Source organism: Mus caroli, unplaced genomic scaffold (genome assembly GCF_978045245.1).
Source record: "Mus caroli unplaced genomic scaffold, Mus_caroli_1 scaffold_7, whole genome shotgun sequence".
NCBI lineage: Eukaryota > Metazoa > Chordata > Mammalia > Rodentia > Muridae > Mus > Mus caroli.
In genome coordinates, this window is record NW_028227262.1 from 110,023,738 (window position 1) to 110,042,526 (window position 18,789).

The window sequence follows — 18,789 nt, forward strand, 5'->3', positions numbered from 1 at the left end:
GGATAGACTCCAAACCTAAGACTACTCCTAACCCCAAGAGGTTGTGAGAAACGGACTTTTTTCTATAAACAGTAGCTAGCACACCAACAGTCAATACTCTAAAAATCTCCACCTGGTAAAATTGTTATTCAAGTATTTTAATCATCTGGAAAACTTGTTTACACAAAGGCCTTCCATTCTGACGACAAGAGCTATGGACCCCTTCCTTCCCTTGCATCTATTAGGAACTATCCAACCATGGCAGAGTCTGAGGTCGCACTCTACCAATAGGATGAGACACAGTCATCACCTGTATTAGAATAACAACTGAACTTCCCGCCCTAGTGTTCTTGCAAGGCCAGTGTGGGTTATGGCACATTTTACCAAAAGAAAAGTTAATAATAATACGTTGCTTTGCAGGATTACTTTCGCTATGTTCTAGTGGTTGTGTGTGTGTGTGATGCCAAGAATATTGATTCCAACAAGGTCTTCCCTGGTACATTATGGTTAGGTTGGGTGATTTGCAGAACATGCAGTTTTAGGTTATAACGTTAGTGTTGTACCAACATCACATATTGGAAATTTGCTATGGTGTTTCATATTCAAGAGTCAAGTACTCATCAAGGCCAGACTTGAATTTAGTGACTTGGAAGCATCAAATATGATTGATAATTTGCCTCTGTGCCCATATGTAGGCCTCTTTGCCCTTGTATGTAACAGGAAACCTGTCCTAGGAGTCAAACCCAAGGGAGACCTTGAGTGTTGTTATGTGTGGGCTCACATGTACCATGGCATAAATGTGGTGATCAGAGCACAGTCAATCAAGAGATTATTATCTTCTTCTGCCATCTGAGATCCAGGCTTCCATTATTTTGTTTATGTGTGTGTGTGTGTGTGTGTGGTGCCACTGCATCCACGAAGTCAGAGGAAATCTGCAGGAATTGGTTCTCCTCTGTCATGCAGGTCCCATGAACTCAGGCCAGAAGGTGTGGCTGCACACACCTCTATTCTTGGAACCTGCTAAGCAACTTCACTGGCTTTACTAAATAGGAACCGTTTTCTTTAGCTCCTCAAAGCTGCAGTTTTAAAGACAATAGCCCCTCCATTTTCTAAACCTGACCCCATCTCACCAACTTTTGGCTCCCAAATACTGACTTTTGACTGGCAAACTGTGTCTGCTAAATACAAGCCTTGGGTTGAACCCTGAACCTGTAGAATTCAATGGATGGAAGTTGACTTTCCAGTTTATATTTGATGGCATGGTTTTCTCTGAGCTACTGTCCACCACTCTTTTTAACAACTCGTACAAACCACTAAGAGACAGATCGTGAATGGAAAGCTCACGTCTCAAACTACATAGCTGTCTAGCTCCAAGCAAGACCACAGAACAAACACAGCTTATATTTCTAAGAGGCCATAAAGGACCTGTGAGATGCTCAGTGTGTAAACAGGTTGGCCATGCATACCTAATAACCTGGGTTGTTACAGGATATTTGAACCTATTTCTAGTTGTGGTGTGGATCAGCCCTTAGGACACACATTTAATCCTTCTGGCTGGAATACAGACACACCCTTAGTACTCACTTTTAATCCCAAACAATGAAGGTAAAGTTAGCTTGTAGAAGGAAGCACCCATGTTTGAAAGTGATGTCTAGCCGGGCATGGTGGTGCATGCCTTTAGTCCCAGCACATGGGAGGCAGGTGGATTTCTGAGTTCGAGGCCAGCCTGGTCAGTGAGTTCCAGGACAGCCAGGGCTATAAAGAGAAACCCTGTCTTGAAAAACCAAAAAAAAAAAAAAAAGAAGAAGAAGAAGAAGAAGAAAAGAAAAAAGAAAAGAAAAGAAAAGAAAAGTGATGTCTAATTGAGTGGCAGACAAAGTGATGAATCACAGAAAGATTTGACAGAATAGAGTATGACCAACTCACAAGAGAGAAGGGAGGGGAGCTACTTAAGGGAGAGACAGTACAGGAGGAAGAGAGTACAGTCCAGGAATACAGTAGAGTTGAGAGAGTAGAGCAGCGCAGAGAGGGAAGAGGCATTTTACTGGGAGACTTTTACAGAGACAGATTAAAGAGAGAACAAGCTAAATACAGGTAAAGACAGAACGAGCAAGAGAATGAGAAGGAACCAGAAGATTAGGAACGATTGCTAGAGTTAGTTTGAGGAAAAGCAATGCAATTCAGAGGCCGAGAGAAAAGCCAGGTTGAGTAAATCAGCTGGGAGAGGAATTGAGCCAGAATAGCTGAGTTGAACCAGCCAGCCAGAGTTCAGAAAAGGGTAGAAAGGGTGGGCTGATTCAGCGGTCAGTCTCAGAGGCTGAAAACATTCTAGGTCCAGGTTAGATTTTACAGAGGCCAGGAGCCTCCAGGACTAGGCTTAGTTAGCAGAGACTGTAAGCTTCCCAGACAACAATTACAACAAAAGAAAAAAAGTTTTTTACAGCGTTGGTTCCTCAGAATCCATGGTGGAAGGAGAGAACCAACACCTCTGACCTCAATACCCACACGTACACATCACATGCACACACAGTAAAAAGAGCTTAGGAATTGGGAGGTATCTTGTCCAAAGCCCAGCTGTGGCAATTAACCTGGTGACTTAGGGCAAGTAATCTTTCTCCTCTACACCAAAGCCCTCCATCTGCACAAGTCACTTAAGATAGTAGAAGGCCCAGAGCTTGTTCTCAGGAAAATTCCTATTCCTTTAGTACTCTCTCCTCTTCTGGTATTAAAGATTTACAGATAGGCTGAAGTTTATTCACTCATGAATATGAGTGCTGTCTGCATGTATGCATACATGACAGAAGAGGACATCAGATCCTACTATCAATGGTTGTGAGCCACCATGTGGGTGCTGGGAATTGAACTCAGGACCTCATTCAGCCACTGGACTGTCTTTCCAGCCCTCACTCATCTTTCTTAATAAGTCAGTCACAAAAGGGGATGTATGAGAAAAGAGAAATGATGTTTACTTTATTTCCTAAAGGTTGCTACATCCCCTCCCCACCAACAAAGAGAGGAAGTCGTTGGCTCTACAGCAGTCACTGATGGGGTAGGTGGTGCTGAAGACTAAACCTGGAGCCGCAGACCTGGTGAACTAAGCCTCCACTGTGGAGCTATACCACCAGCCTCATTATTTTAACACTGAAAAATACATTCAGGAAGAAATTAGCAAATATTAAAAATTGTCAAGATAACTTGAACCCCATTAAATTGCCAATTGTGCCTTCAAAATTTCCCTAGTATTGACAGTGCCCATATAAAACTTAAACTGGCTTTCAACTTTTTGTCAAATCTAGACTTTTTTTTTCTTTTGGTTTTTCAAGACAGGGTTTCTCTGTGTGGTCCAGGCTGTCCTGGAACTCACCCTGTAGACTTAGTTGGCCTCAAACCCAAAGATTTGCCTCTCAAGCACTGAGATTAAAGGTGTGTGCCACCACTGCCTAACTGCATACATAATTTTCAAAAAAAAATTTTGGAAATTGTGGTCTACAGGATTTTATGGCATTTTCTAACCTAAGTCTAAGGGTAAGAGCCACCAGCAAAGAGGACCTGACCAAAGAGGGCAGAGGGTTAAGGAAAAAGAAAAACATGCAGCAGGATGGCTGAACTGAAGGCATTCGATGCCAGGCTTGAAGTCCTGAGTCCAATCCCTAGAAATCCCTGTGGTTCCGATTGCCACAGCCCCTCCTCCTACACAAGTACATGCAATTTAAAAAGGAAGGAAGGGACAGAGGGTGGGAGGGACCAAGGAAGGGTTGAAGAGATAGCTCAGTGGTTAGTAGCACTTTGCTGCTCTTCAGAGGACCTAAATTCATTTCCCAGCATTCACAACTGCCTATAACTCCAAAGGACTCAATGGTCTCACCTGGCCTTCAGTAGGTATCTACATACACATAGATACAGGCAGGCAGGCAGGAAGACAAGACACGACACACACACACCTTTTTTAAGAAGAAGAAAACAGAAAAACAAAATAAGTAAATGTATTTTGTCTTCTTCTACAGACTATTTCTCCTGAAATAGTGTCCCTGGCACCAGTTTCAGCTTCCCTCCCTTCATACCCTAAAATAACCCAGGTTTTTAAGCAGACCCTGAAGCTGGTTCACTGGGAAAGTGGTGGCGATTCTGCCACACATCCAGTTGTAGGTGTCTTAGCTGCCAAAGGACAGACCCTGAGGATCTGCCTTCACTGTGTACACACGGCCACCATCACAGGAAGGATGCTGGCCCTTTGAAGAGGAAGGGCTTTGCTGCCTCTAGGATGTCCAGCGTGGGGTCCAGTGAGCGGCCGAGCCCCTCCAGCACCATGATGGCAACCACAATGGAGGCGAAGTTGCTCTCCAGCTTTACCTGGAACAGAGAAACAGCAGTTCTTCCCCGACCTTGGACACAGCTGAGTACCCTGGACAACCACATCGCTGAGCCTCGCTTGTGCTGTCCATGGAATTCTCCCATCTCCCCACCTCCCTCCCGGCAGTCAGGAGGGTATACTAGGGTTACTAGTGGCACCCAGGACAAGGGTACATCCCTCACCTAAGCACCATCAACAAAAGCCAAGAAGGGAAAGAATGAAAATATCTGGCTGGGCCCTTTCTATGTCTTTAAATATATTTTCTACAGCTAAAGATTATTGTACTTTGACTACATAGATTGAGATAGCCTCAGACTTTGTTCTGAAGGGATCACAAGCCCACTGGGCCTACACCAGAAGAGAAAGAAATACAGTCACTATGCAAAAAAAGCTGAGGAAAAGAAGGCTTACGCATTCTACTGCCTGCGCCCTACTCCACCCTTTTCCCAAGACTTCTCTTTAACCACACCTCACCTTATGGGTCATCAGTAGCTTAAAGACACTGGATAGGAGGCTGGAAACATGAAGCTGCAAAACAAAAGGTCCCAGTAGAATCCAGAAGTATTTCTTCCCCTTCCAGAGTCCTGTCCTTTGACACTTACCACTCCACATCACTACGCTCACAAGTATGTGCACACACTACCCAACAAACATCACAAAGGAATTTACCAATAGAGATGCATCCCACCTCAAGTTTCAAATCACAAATGCCTGCAGAGGAAACCTCAGAGTCATGTCCACCCCATTCTTCTCCCCATCCCTGGCCACACTCAGAACTCTCTAAGGAAACAAACCAGGGTGTATTGAGGTAGCAGAAACAGAGGCTTGCCTAGTGCATGCACATGTTCATGCATTCGTGAGTGCACAGGTGGATGTGCATGTGATTTGTAACCATCTGAATAAGCCAGATCGTCATCAGTAGTCTCTACTCTGGGCATAGCAAGTCCTGCTAATCTAGGCCATCAACTCGGCAAAGACAGGCGAGTTAGCTGAAAGTGAGTACACCACAGACTCTGAGGGAGACCAAACAAGGGACACAGGCTTATGCACACCTTTGGAGTGCTGCTGCCCTGCATGTTCAGGTGTCTCCACAACAGCTATTCCCTAAGTAAAGCAAGGGCTCTACCAGCAAGAAGCCTGTAATTTCAGTTGGCCCCTTGGGCTTCTTGAAGGAAGATATGGAACAAGAAAAGTTGGGGGTTCTGTTTGTTAGTTGGTTGGTTTTTAGCTACACTAAAAACCCTAACTCTGGCTGGGCAATGGTGGTCAAGCCTTGAATCCCAGCACTTGGTAGGCAGAGGCAGGTGGATGAATCTCTTGAGTTTGAGGCCAGCCTGTCTAACAGATCAAGTTCCAGGTCAGCCAGGACTACTCTCAGAGAAACCCTGCCTCAGGAAAACAAAACAAACAGACAAACAAACAAAAACATACTTCCTTGCAAATTCCCCACAAAGGCCATCCCCCACCCCTCCCTCACTCCTGCTCAAGAGTGGCTCTGACCAATCACACAGCCTCTCTACCTTTTCCAGTGTGACGATGTTCTTCCTGGCCTGGGTCACCAGTGTAGCCATCTCAGCCTTGAACCTTTCCACATCCTTGCACTCATTGGCCTGGGCATGATGCAGCATGAGTTCAGCCACTCTATGGCCCTGGATGGTGCAATGGAAAGTGACTTTGTAGAGCAGAGCACACATACTGCACGCTCTTATCTCTCAGTTGCTTCTGCCTCCTTTTTCTACAGCCCAGTTCTTGTGCCCTTTCAGCTGCTACCATCCACTAGACCTTTTAAATTTTTAAGGACTCTGCTAAGACAGTGATGCAGATATCTCCCTCTTGGGCAACATGGGGTACTTCCGTGACCATGATGACCACTGGTCCAGTTGGAGCCACCAGGCCCTACAAGCTAGGCTGGAGGGGCTGAGCTTTCCTGGTCCCTGTGATGCAGACCTTTCTCCAGATCCCTGATCCCCTCCAACCAAAGAACCTACATTCTCCGGGGACATCATCTCCATAGCCCTTCCCTGGTGAGCCCCACACAGACTGCATCCCATTGTTTAAGCAGGAGGCACGTTCAAACTGGCTCGGGCTACAGCTTTAGTTGATTCCTTCAAAAAGCCAATCAGGAATGCCCCTAAATACTGCTTCTTTTTAAAAGAAAACAGCTCTCTACCTGGGAGTAGTGGAGTAGTGGAGCACATCTTTAATTCCAGTGCTCTAAGGCAGAGGCAGATGGGTCTCTGTGAGTTAAAAGTAAGATCCTGGGCTGGAGAGATGGCTCAGTGGTTAAGAACACTGACTGCTCTTCCAGAAGTCCTGAGATCAAATCCCAGCAACCACATGGTGGCTCACAACCATCTGTAATGAGATCGGATGCCCTCTTCTGGTGTGTCTGAAGACAGCTACAGTGTACTCACCTATAATAAATTAAATCTTTAAAAAAAAAAAAAAATCCTGTCTCAAAAAAAAAAAAAAAAAAAAAAAAGGCCCTCTCTCTCTTTTTTTTCCAGAGTTTTGTCACAGGAAAATTCTGTACCGTGCAGTCAAGAGTGTTTTCCCATCCTCCTTGCTATGACACATCATCTGAGCTCCACAGAAGCTCTGTCAAACTTTTTTCTCTAATAACTTCCAACATCCAAAGCCTCTCCGAGTGTTTGAGGGAAACAACTCCCACCCCACACCACAGAAACCAACCATCTTGCCCCACATGGAGGACATGTTCTCCACCATGTGGATCCTTCCCACCCTTTACTTTACAACAGAGATCACAGATGAAAGACAGCCATTGTTTGATCAAAAAGCTAGAGTGGCCAGTGAGATGGCTCAGTGGATGGAGGTACTTGCCACCTAAGCCTGATGACCTGAGTTCAGTCTCTGAAGTGTGGGGCTACAGGGTAGAACTGACTCCCAAAAGCCTTCCTCTGCCCATCACATGCACACTGTGTCTCATGTGCACCAGTTCTCACACTTCACAGATAAAATAATAAAAAATTTTCTTCTAAAGGTAGACTCCTGTCATGGACGTGCCAACAAATTTGTGGACAGAGTGAGAGAAGCTACAGATGCAAAATACAGAAGAGAATGCCTTCCTAACTAAGGGTTCCAACCTTATGCTGCCAAGCCTGAGGACACATTGTCATGATGCCCACACCTGTTCCACTCAAATCTAACCACAGCATTCTGGCAATGGTGGGCTTTCACCAGTGACACAGGATAAGGAGCAATATATTCAGTTCCCAAGAGCTAAAAGCCCAACCCCAGTGGGTCTTACCTGTCCCATCACTACAGCCTGGAAAACTGCCCGGAAATTCCTCAGGTCAGAAGCCTGCAATTTTGCCACAATGCCAGCATCCAACAACACCAGGCGCAGTGGGCACAGGGCAGGTGCTATGGTAGCCACCAGTGTGTCACAGACATTCACCTGCTGCTGTTGTATCTCCAGGCTTGGGGACACTCCATCAGCACCCTGGACCAGGATGTTTCCAGGATGTAGGTCTCCGTGTACAAAGTTATCCACAAATATCTGGAAGAGACTGTACCATTCAGGTCTGTGTCAACCCTCCCAGCCTAGCATCGATTGGGACACCTGCGGAAGAAGTTTTAGGGGACAGTGGGCAGCCTGTGACAAGGCAAAGAGGTGGGCGTTTCACAAAGCCCTTGCTGCTGAATGCTTTCAAACAAGAATTTGGGCAGGAAATTTTGATTCCAATTGGTTAGGGCTTTAATTTTATGAGACAGTATCTCGTGTCACCTAGCTAGGCCCTCAACTTCTGATAGATCCTCCTGTCTCTACCTCTCAAGTGCTAGAATTACAAGGACAGAGATTCAGGATCCTGCCCCAGCGGTCCTTCCCTAGACCTGGGTAGTGGGTAAAAGAACTAACATCTGGATTCAGATAATACTAGGTCCACTGGTAGACCCCGGATAGCTCAAATGTACCTCCAATGCCTGAAGTGATGATGTGACTTAGACAATACCAGGCAGCCCTCCCAAACCCCCCCCCCCGACTTCCTTCTCAGAACCAAAGCAGCAATTTCAAACCTCCCTTCTCCTCTTCATCCCATCCCATTGATAGACAACCTCAACTCTTGACTCACCATGCAAGAAAGCTCTGAATGCCTCTCCACTCACTTTCCCTGCCTTTCTCAGCAGGCTTCTCAGTTCATCGTTGGGTGCCAAGTGCTATCCTACGTGCCCTGAAGGTTTGGGAACATCCATAGCCTTCTTTTACACACCTGGTCCAAGACACATCCCAGAACCAGCTCTGACCACTAAGTATGTCTCCAAATATAGCAGGTATTTCCTGGTTGCTCAAGGTGCAGCAGGTACCCTACTGCAGCCTATGGAAGACAGAAATCCTTGTGAGGAGACTAGATGCCTGCTGTTCATCACCCCTCGTCCTGACGTACAGGAATAAGAAAAGCTCACCGAGGGCTTCTAAGATGAGGATGCCCAAATATATTAGAGTCAACATCAGCCCAGCGTGTCAGTGCGCTCATGCCACCGGCCTGTAATCCTAGCATTGGAAAGGTAGACAAACTAGAATTAGGAGTTCCAAAGTCACTCTCCACTACAGAGCAACTTCAAGCCCAGGCTTGGCCACATGAGACCCTGTCTCATAAAAGAAAAAAAAAAGAGTCACCATTTGCCTTTGGACTCCCCCACAAAAGTACTTCAACCCACCTCCTGCCTCACATCACTCCTCCAACCCAAGCCCACCCTGAGGTCACCATTGTCATGACTAACTTATCTCTCTGCCTCATACTCCCCCACTGTATGCATCTGGATTAAAGAATGACATTTTAAAATTCATTAAGGGGCCAGTAAGCTGGCTCCATAAGTAAAGGTACTTGCCACCAAGCCTGATCCCCATGGGATCTACATGATGGACAGAGAGGACTGGCTCCTACAAGTTGTCCTTGGCTCCCATATGCATGCCACATAACGTGTGCAGGCTCACAAATGTGCAAACACACAAAAATTACTGGTTTAATTTTTTTAATAAAAGTTTGGAGCTGGAACGATGTCTCCGTGGTGAAGAGCACAGGCTACTCTTCCAGAGGACCTGAGTTAGATCCCCAGCACCGGCTCGGGAGCCACAACCATCAGTAACTCCAGTTCCAGATTGCCTAATGCCCTTCTCTGGCTTTCTGTGTACTAGATAAGCTTTTAAAATTTAAAACATTTTAATAAATTGAAAAGCGTGCAAATTTAAAAATACACTTAAGATGGTGTACTTGCCTGGCATGATGGCCTGTGGTCCCAGTACTTAAACAGTTGAGGCAGGAGGATTAATGTGAGTTTGAGGTTACCCTGGGCTCTATAATAAGTTTCAAGTCAATCAATCTAAGCTATACAGAATGAAGCTGTCTCAACTTAATCTCAGTTTGAATACACATATACATTTTGGCAAATATTGTAATAATGAAATCCTTTTACGGGAAGAGAACTCAAATGAGCCCCTTGCCCACAGATTAAAGTCCTGACTCCCTGGAACACTCTGCACAATACACCTTCACATCTCCCACTGCATCACACCCTTGGCACAGGCTGTTGTCTCTAGATAAGTCCCACCATGTGTCTCACCATGGTTGACACAGCCTCTCCTTCCTGAAGGAAACCATGGGTCCCAAACAAGGTCCCTCCCAGCTAACCTTCTGGCACTGGCCCTTCATGCCATGTGCTTTTTTCCCACTAGCTTACCCAGGGAACACTGGAGTCAGGTCTGTCTAACTCTTAACTCAGCACTTAGCATACAGCAGGTACTCCATAGCGCTGGAAAAATGACTAAAACAGTATTTAACATGCAGCACCGTGGTCTAAACAGTGTGCTTACAACTCTTCCCACAGCACACAGAATGCACATCACAGAGCAAGGACTCAGCACAAGCTGGGTCACAGAAGCATCTGGGGAGGGGCTCCACTCAGCTGATGTTCTCACCCTGCAGCTCTCTGCTTGGCTGGCCCATGCAGCTGGTGCCCAGCAGAAACCTTTGCACTTTCCCTTAAACACTCCACCTGTGTACTGAGCCTCAGGAACCAGATAGAGCTAGACACGTTCCCTTATGCAATCTGGCCATGTACTGAGCTGTGGCACCTAGGCAGACCCCCTGCTCACCATCTTCAAAAGCATGTTGATCCCCAGCTGTGCAATCTTCCTCTTCAGATCGGTGGGAATTCCTGCCTGCTGGTAGCTGGACACTGGAACACTCTCCTTAAAAACAGCAGAGAGAGATCTTTATCCAGATGGCTGCCCCACCTCCTCCCCTGGCCAGGTCATATATCTGTGCTGTCTTCCAATTGTTACTCACACATTGGTTTTAATCTATTTATATTTCCTTCATATACTTCTCAAAAGAAATACCCAAGAGTTGGCAGCCACCAACTCTGCTACTAAGAGGAAAGAGATGTGTGAGGTCCTGGGAAAAGACAGGAGCAGGTGCTGACAGTCAGCCAGGAGCTGGGCCTGGTGATGCAAGCCTGCAGCCCCAACCCCTGGGAGGCAGAGGCGGGGGTGGGAGTGGGAGCGGGGGCAGAGGCAGAGGCAGAGGCAGAGGCAGAGGCAGAGGCAGAGGCAGGAAGAACAGGAGTTTAAGGTCATTGTTGGCTACATAGAAAATGTGAGGACAACCTGGGATATATGAGGTTGTCTCAAAACTAAATAAAACAAGAAAATAATAATCCAGCAGACCATGAGCTGGGGCTAAATCAGGGCAAGGGAGAGGGCAGTGAGAAGAGCAGGCCAACAGCAAATCAACAGTTGGCTCAGTTGTCAAGACAACGCATGAGATGGAGTGTAACAGAGCAGCCCAGAGAGCCTAAGAACAGGCCCAGAGTTACACAGCTAGGAAACCCAACCCGGGACATCACATCACCATTTACTAATAAGACAGTCTAGAGGACAGCTAAGGTAAATGCACTTTCTCTAGCTCAAATGTGTTTTCACTGTGTCACTTACTCCTAGGACAGCACCACGAGGTCACCAGCTAATCAGAAGGCAGAGTAGGTTTTCAATTGAGGCTTCAGTCTGAGGCTACCCGCAGCTCTCGAGACCGGCTCCCTCCCTCCCTCTCCTGCTTCTCCCAGGCTCTGGGTGTACAGTAGATTGGGTTTTTTTGCAGTGTTGATAATGGACCTAAGGCCTTGCACCTGCAGGACAAACCCTCTACCACTCCCAACCTCCTCCCAGTTCTACCCACAAGAACCACATCTTCTCTCCAGTCTGAAGCCTCTGTGGGAATGGCCAGTTATGAGAAACCCAAGGAAGCAGGTTCTTACTTCATACGTTTCCACCAGTATATCCCTAGTGATGAGGGGGCGCAGCGGGGTGGGGAATTTCACAGACGCCATGTCCTGGAAGTTGTGCTGAAAGTGCTCTAGATTCTGAGCTTCATAGCGCAGGTCTGTCTGCAGGGACGGTGAGGAAAGATGAGAGTTAGTATAAACACAAGGAGGACATCTGAGACGCCAGGAGGAGGACGTCTGAGACGCCAGGAGGACCAGGTCGGCTTCCTTCTGCACCAGCTTCCCTGGTCCCTACAGAATACCAGGAACCTCAGAGAAGACACACCAGCCAGCTCAAAGCTACCACAAAAGGCGCTAATGTCCACTGTGCACATGAACTCCTCTAAGCGGGACATCAGATCCTCAGCTAGGATTTGGGTCCCCTTCACACCAGCCAAAGGCTGCCCTGTCCCATTTCCCAAGATCTGACCTCACTGCCCTCTTTAATGGCCCAGTGCCCAGCTAGTCTATCCCTGTCCCCCTCTCCTTCCACTATGATCAATGTGCTAGAGCCACTTCCACGTGGGAGGGCCTTGGCCTCCACCTAAGGGAGCAACTGCTACAGCTCAATGTCCAACCCCATTTAAATCTTACTAAACTTTCCAACTTTTTCTCCTGATCTGTTTGACTATATCCATGCCATGTGAATGATGATATCCACATCCTTTAAAGATTTTTTTTAAATTTATTTTATGTGTATAAGTGTTTTGCGTGCATATATGTATGTGTACCACATGTATGCCTGCTGCCCATGGAAGTCAAAAGAGGCCTTGGAACTGGAGATCCAGAATGTTGTGAGCCACCGTGTACTTGTGGGTGGTTAGCTGTCTGCAAGAGTGCACTGAGCCATCTCTCTAGCGCTGGAATGGACATTCTTTAGAATGACATTCAGGTGGGTGAAGATTCGGCTCCTGCTCCTCTTTAGATCCTCCTCCATTGATGACACCCACCTTGCTCTACCATCCCAAACTCCAGCCTCACTCAAGTCTTAGAGTGCTGGATACCAGAACAGCCTGACCTGACCCACCTCGACCCTGAGGGTTTTTGTAATAACTATCACATGTCTATACAAATGAACAGAGACAGAACTCAGACACACACACCTAGCCTGCCATGTGCTGGGGCTGTTGGAGGTCAGAGCTAGCAGGAAAGGCTGGTTTAAGACAAATAGGTAAAATACAGAGATGAGAGTTTCAGTGGATGGGACCCTGATGTCTTTCAGGCTTTCAATGGGAGCTGAAGCTCAGATGAGAGGTAAAGCCAAGAGTCAAAATAAAGAGATAATGGCTAGACTAGAAGCTACTTTCTCTGTAATCTTTTATTAAACTTGCTACACTCCAGGACAGAACCCAAGCTCTCTACCCTGGTCTGAATACCATACCACTCCTCCACATATCTCCCATTCCCCCACAAACCCCTATGTTCAAATCCTAGCTTCCAAGGATATGGGATAACCAATTAGGACTTTGCACAAACAGATTAGGTCTTGAGTAGAGCTCTGTAGTGTCCTTATATAAGAGGCCTGAGATGCTAGCCCCTTCATGTGAAGACATGAAGACATCAATGAGCCAGCCCGAGGCTTAGTCTTCAGAACTGTAGGCAAAAATTCTGTTGTGCTACTTATTCCAACAGCCCAAATATTTCCTTTATTGCATTGTCCAGATACTTTACTGTCCATTTCTGGTTTTTGAATCAGGACCTGGAACTCAGTTGTATGAGGCTGGCCTTGAATTCATTCACAGACATCTGCCTGCCTCTGCCTCCTGAGTGCTGAGATTACAGGCCTGAGCCATACCAGGTACCCAACTACTTTCTAAACTTTAAAATAAGTGCCTAGAAGCTGAAAAGGATTGAAGCCAAAAAGCTTCAATCAGAGGCTATAAATGAAGTCTTAGTAGATAGCTTTTGAAACCTTACCCACACCTAAGCCACCCAACAGGGAGCCAGATGCTCATTTGAAGGCCCAGATAACTCCAACTTAGTTTACCAAGTTTAGCTACTTATACAAATGTCCCGCAAAGGTCTCCGACAGGAAGGAGGTCTACTCAATTAGCTATGAAAACAAAGATGAGTCTTCTAGTCTTGGAGGTCATGCCCTGAAGATGGCAGAGTTAATATGATCATTTGGTTTTACTTTGCCTGGAGGCACAAAGGGACACTGTGTTTCCCAAGGACTCTGGGAGATCTACTTGGTAGACTGGAAGCAAGAGATGTTTCTCACTTCCTGGTCTACTCATAAAATCTCTTACATCTTCCATGTTATCTCCACTCCAAACTGACTATGTTGGAGATGGTAAGAGGGGATGGATTACAGCAGTTTTATTCTGTATCAGACCTGTATTCTATATTGCAAAAAGGAATCTATAGGTTCCTGTTATTAATAGCTTAACAGGTACACAATATTAAGAGATGCTGTGCTCTCTCTACCTTTGCTCAGATGCTGTGGAAAAGTACAAAGTTGATAACTGGACACTAGAAGACTTGGTGTTTCTAGAACTGCCCAAGCCCAGATATCCAGAGAATGAGGAAAGAGTGTGCAAGGCCATAGAGGCACAAGCCTCAAAACTACAGCCAACAGGCTGACCAGAGGGGCAAGGCTGAGCTCCAGATAAATGACTGTCTCCCCACTCCCACTCCACCCCACAGAGCCTGCTAACTGAAAAAAAAAATAGACAAGGCAGGTCTTTATATTTTTGTAAAGAATGTTAAATATATTATCTTTTCAAACCACAGGCTCTCTAAATAAAGCACAATTTAAAGATTCAATTCTAGGCCAGTAAAATGGCTCACTGGGTAAAAACACTTGGAGCCATGGGAGCCCCAGCCTCAAGGGCCCACACTGTGGAAGGGAAGCACTGACTCCTCATAGGTGTCCTCTGACTTATATACACATGCCACAGCATGCCCATGCCTACCCATCACCACATACCCACACAAACATAAAATGTACAACAAAAAAGTTACGGTTCAATTTTTGTATCTGTTCATTGGCCTTTGTGGTGACAGGCTGCACAGGCTCTGTTTTCCCAGTTGCAATGGCAGTGCCTATCTTGCAAAGAAAATGGGTCCTAATACCACCTCAAAGCAGAGCTCCCCTCTTCCCTCAGGTTACCTGAATATAAGCAAGAAATAGCCTAGCTGTGTGGCGCTGGTGGGCTTGGACTATTTCTCGTTGCATCCCTAGCATTACCCACCCTGACTGATAGATCATGTTCTGCATGTCATCCTGGGAAATGACCTACTCACTCATCAGTCACCTGGTTCATAAGCAACTGCTAACTATGGCAAGAACTATGTTAGGTGCCATTTACAGCTGAGACAAGGAGTCACCTGTTGGACCATGAGCTTCTTGAATTCCTCCACGATCTCAGGCAAGCTAAGCCATTTGACTCCAGGTAAAAGCCCCAGGGCTTTGCTGCCAATCTTCATCAGCAGTAAATCCATGGACACCTGAGAGAGCAAGCCTGGGTGTAACACCTGCCAGAAAGAACCAGGAGACAAGACAGTGGGTCAGAGGGAAACATCTTATCTAGCCAGCACAGGCTCCCACCTTCAAAACAGCCAGAGTGCTTCTGGTCAAAACAAAGGGAAGTAGCCCAATACCCATGATGCTCTTGGGTTGTGGTGGTCCCTCCTCCCCAGAAATAGCAAAACCCAAGTCTTTTTTTTTTTTCTCCCTCCTTCACACTATTCACACCACTGCTCCCTGAAAAGAAATGAAGTCAGAGCCTATTGTGGAGGAATACACCTTGAATCCCAGCACTCAGGAGGCACAGGCAGGCAGATCTCTGTAGCTTTGAGGCCAGCCTGGTCTACATAGTAAGCTCTGGGACAGCCAAGGGGCTACACAGTATAAATCTACCAAAAAAAAAAGAGGAGGAGGAAGAGGAGGAGGGGGAAGAAGGGGAGGAGAATGAAGAGAAGGAGGAGGAAAGGAAGAAAAAGAAAGAACAAACAAACTTGAGCCAGGAGGGTGTGGCAATCCCTACTACTTGGGAGGACAATTAAAATAGCGGGGTCTTGTCTACAATTAAAGGCAAAATGAGGCCTCACAATAAACCTCAGTGGCTGAGGGTTTGCCTAGCATGTGTGAACTAAGTTTGACTGCCCCTTAGGTTCAATCCTCACTACAATAAATAAATAAATAAATAAATAAATAAATAAATAAAAGAAATAGCTTGAATTTAACAGGTATTGGTTGAGCTAACAAGAATAAAGGTAGAGCAGCCCTATTCCAAACTCAAAATGCTTCAAATATCTGACCCAGTTAAGGACTGACAAGTGAAAAATTCCAAACCTGACCTCAGGTGATGCAAGGTCATTACACAGGTGCACTAAAAGTACTGCATGAAATGACCTATATATAGTCTACATGTCTAAGTTGTGGAGTATGTGTGTGAGACATAAATGAATTCCATGTTTCATGTTTAGACTTGGGTCCTATCCCAGGCTATCTCGTCAAAGATATACAAATACTCTACAATCCAGAATCGTATAAAATCCAAAACGCTCCCGTTCCCAAGCATTTTTGGAGAAGGAATACTCAGTCTTAGAACAGAAAGCAACGTGCCTCTCATGAGGGTCTGTTTCGGATCTGGGACAGACAGCTCAGTGGGTGCTTGATTAAAGCGCTAGGCAGGGTCTGAGAGCACTTACTTTCACTGCCACTGGGATGAGGTGATCTGACTTAGGTGGACGCCCAGGAGCCCGAGACACACCCACTTCTGACCCACCAAGGTCAGCTTTAGGAAGTAGCAGCTTTTCTAGAAATGCTTCGTCGGCGAGGTTTTCTGAAGGCTTCCAGTCTTTCATAAAGGGCTCTCTCTGCATCACCACGGCCCTGGTTCCTGGGGCAGAGAGCGCCCCAAGTCTCCAGATTCTGTCTTCCTCCAACAAGGAAATACTAGCGAACGCTTTGTACACTTGGGCCACACAACCTGAACCTACAGGTTCTCGGGTCTCGAAAAAGAGGAGGCTGCCCCAATCCTCCCCAAATGCCTGCTGGAGTAAGTATTCCGTCCTTGCCCAAGGGTGGGGGGTCACCTGGACATGCAGCTTGGAGAACTGGGTACAGAAAGCCTCTGAAAAGAGGTCGCGCCGGGTGCTGGCCCATTGGCCCAATTTGATATATGTTGGGCCTGAGGTCTCTGTAGCTTTGAAAAGCAGTTGGAGCCAGAGGGTGGAGAGGCCAGGGGCCAGGTAGGTGAGAGGGTACAAGAAGAGGAGGGGGAAGAATTTCGCCAAGAGCACACCAGCGCGGAGCCCTAGGCGGAGACACAGTAAGACGCGGGCCAGAGGCCCTTCTTGGGCCACCTTCTCCACTAGTCCATTTTCCTCCAGGTCACTCCTGTGAGTCTTTCTCTGGCACAAGCTGCCAGGCGCCCCCTCTCCAACACTGCCATGGGCTGAGATGAATTTGGGCAAAGTACCTAGCAGAAACCAACATAGTCTGGCATTGCGAGAGCATCCCAGGGGTCTGGAAAGCCCAAGTTCCTTTCTAAACTCAAAGCATCTTAAGTGTGACAAGCAGACCCTGACAGACAAACGCCAGGGGGTCACCATCCTCTCTAGACCCCTTGGCCTAGACTGTTTGTTCTCTACCTAAAGGGAAGCCATTGTGGAGATGCTCCGTGCCGAAGCGGGGATGAGTCGGACCGCGCCCCCTAAGCGCAGCCCAGGAGGGGAAGGATAACGGGGACCTGAGCCGGGGACCACGGGTGACAAGCTGTCCAGCGCCAGAGCTCAGAGTGTCCGGAGCCGAGCGCCAGGGACGGAGATGCGGACCCGCGGCCTAGAGAGAACGACGAAGCCTCAGAGGGCCGCGGGAAGACCTGAGAGGCGCGCTCCGGCAGGCTCAGGGTCCAGGCTCCCGGGGGGCGGCGGAGATGCCGAGCCGACGGCTCCGGACCTGCACGGAGCCAGCAGTGACAACCAGGCAGAGAGAGAGAGAGAGAGAGAGAGCACTGAGCGTCCCGGCCAGCGCTGCTCCCGGCTTCCGGTACCTGGGTCCGCCCTCTCTGCCGACGACAAGCTCCTTAAAGGGACGACATGCTCCTTAAAGGGGCCACGGCGCGAACCAGGGCAAAAGCGCCTGGGCACATAGAGTCCCTGTGATGATTTAGAGCAAAAACGCAGAAGTGAGCTCTGTAGCCCTCTTTTCCGCGTCTGCCTCTCTTCTTCACAGCCTCGTAGCTTAAATCCTAGAAATATTAAACTACACTGAATATTACAAGTGGGTCCAAGGGAAGGACAGATTTTCAGCTGCTGAGTTCTTGAGTCTCAGGCTGCACTGACTTAGCGTCGGTGTTTAGACCTTAGGGAATGGCTTATACACTTAACTAAGACTTATTGAGCCAAATCAGGTCTTTCTTGAATTTAATATTTGTTGAGTCATAAGAATATATACTAAACTAGATAGGTAACGATATTATTTTATGTCAAGCCCAACGAAATAAATTAGTTCGATCCGTGGAACCTACATGAAGGAAGGATGTCACCAATTCTTTTTAAGTCGTGTCCCCCACATACAAAATAAATGTGATAGATGTAGCAAGGGCCACGGAAGCAGTGAGGAGCAGGTTGAATCATAGGTGGGGCTACTTTGGAGAAGAAAAAAAGGGTGTTGGGAGAGGAGCCAAATGAAAGTTCCAAAGTAGGAAAGACTTTTGATGTTCTGAGGCGCGCGCGCGTGTGTGTGTGTGTGTGTGTGTGTGTGTGTGTGTGTGTGTGTGTGTGTGTGTGTGTAGGTGATAGAGCATGGGACCTGAGCCTACATAGCCAGGGAAAGGGTTTGCAATTTCTTCTCAGCATTCTGGAACTTATAAAGCTGCCTGCCCTGGGGCACCACAGTCCCTACTACCTAACAACAGCTTTTGTCCCTGTGTGGAAAGAAATTTGCACAAAATTCTGACCAAGGGTAGATTTAAAGGCATCCCAGGTGAAAAGGATTATAGGAAAAAGAGAAACAAGGGCAAGGCCAGGGTTCCTATCACTGGACATGTCATTCAACCTCAAGACACACCCCCAGGCCATCCAGAAGGCTCAGAAGATATAGTAATTTCTCCAAAGGTAAGATCAAGGCCACTAATAGTCAGGAATAGTGGAGCGGCCAGTGGCTCTTCCTGTATGGTCAATAACAGCCCAGTTCCTAACTCTAAAAGATGGGGTACATCCTTTGG

General features: G+C 47.0%; 1 protein-coding gene across 2 annotated transcripts; it reads right to left on the minus strand.

Annotated features, from left to right (window-relative positions):
• Positions 1 to 3,946: 3,946 nt before the first annotated feature.
• On the minus strand, positions 3,947 to 17,225 carry Adck2 (aarF domain containing kinase 2). Of its 2 annotated transcripts, none has more exons than XM_021164877.3 (8): positions 16,268 to 17,225; positions 14,942 to 15,088; positions 11,606 to 11,734; positions 10,446 to 10,541; positions 7,599 to 7,850; positions 5,851 to 5,979; positions 4,805 to 4,858; positions 3,947 to 4,329 (listed from the first exon to the last, which is right to left on the minus strand). In XM_021164877.3, the coding sequence occupies exons 1-8, from the start codon at positions 17,171 to 17,173 to the stop codon at positions 4,189 to 4,191; spliced, it is 1,854 nt and encodes a 617-aa protein (XP_021020536.1). In that variant the 5' UTR covers positions 17,174 to 17,225; the 3' UTR covers positions 3,947 to 4,188. The 2 variants fall into 2 exon arrangements, with proteins under 2 accessions (XP_021020536.1, XP_085696802.1); XM_085840676.1 differs by having other exon boundaries at positions 3,947 to 4,381.
• Positions 17,226 to 18,789: the final 1,564 nt, after the last annotated feature.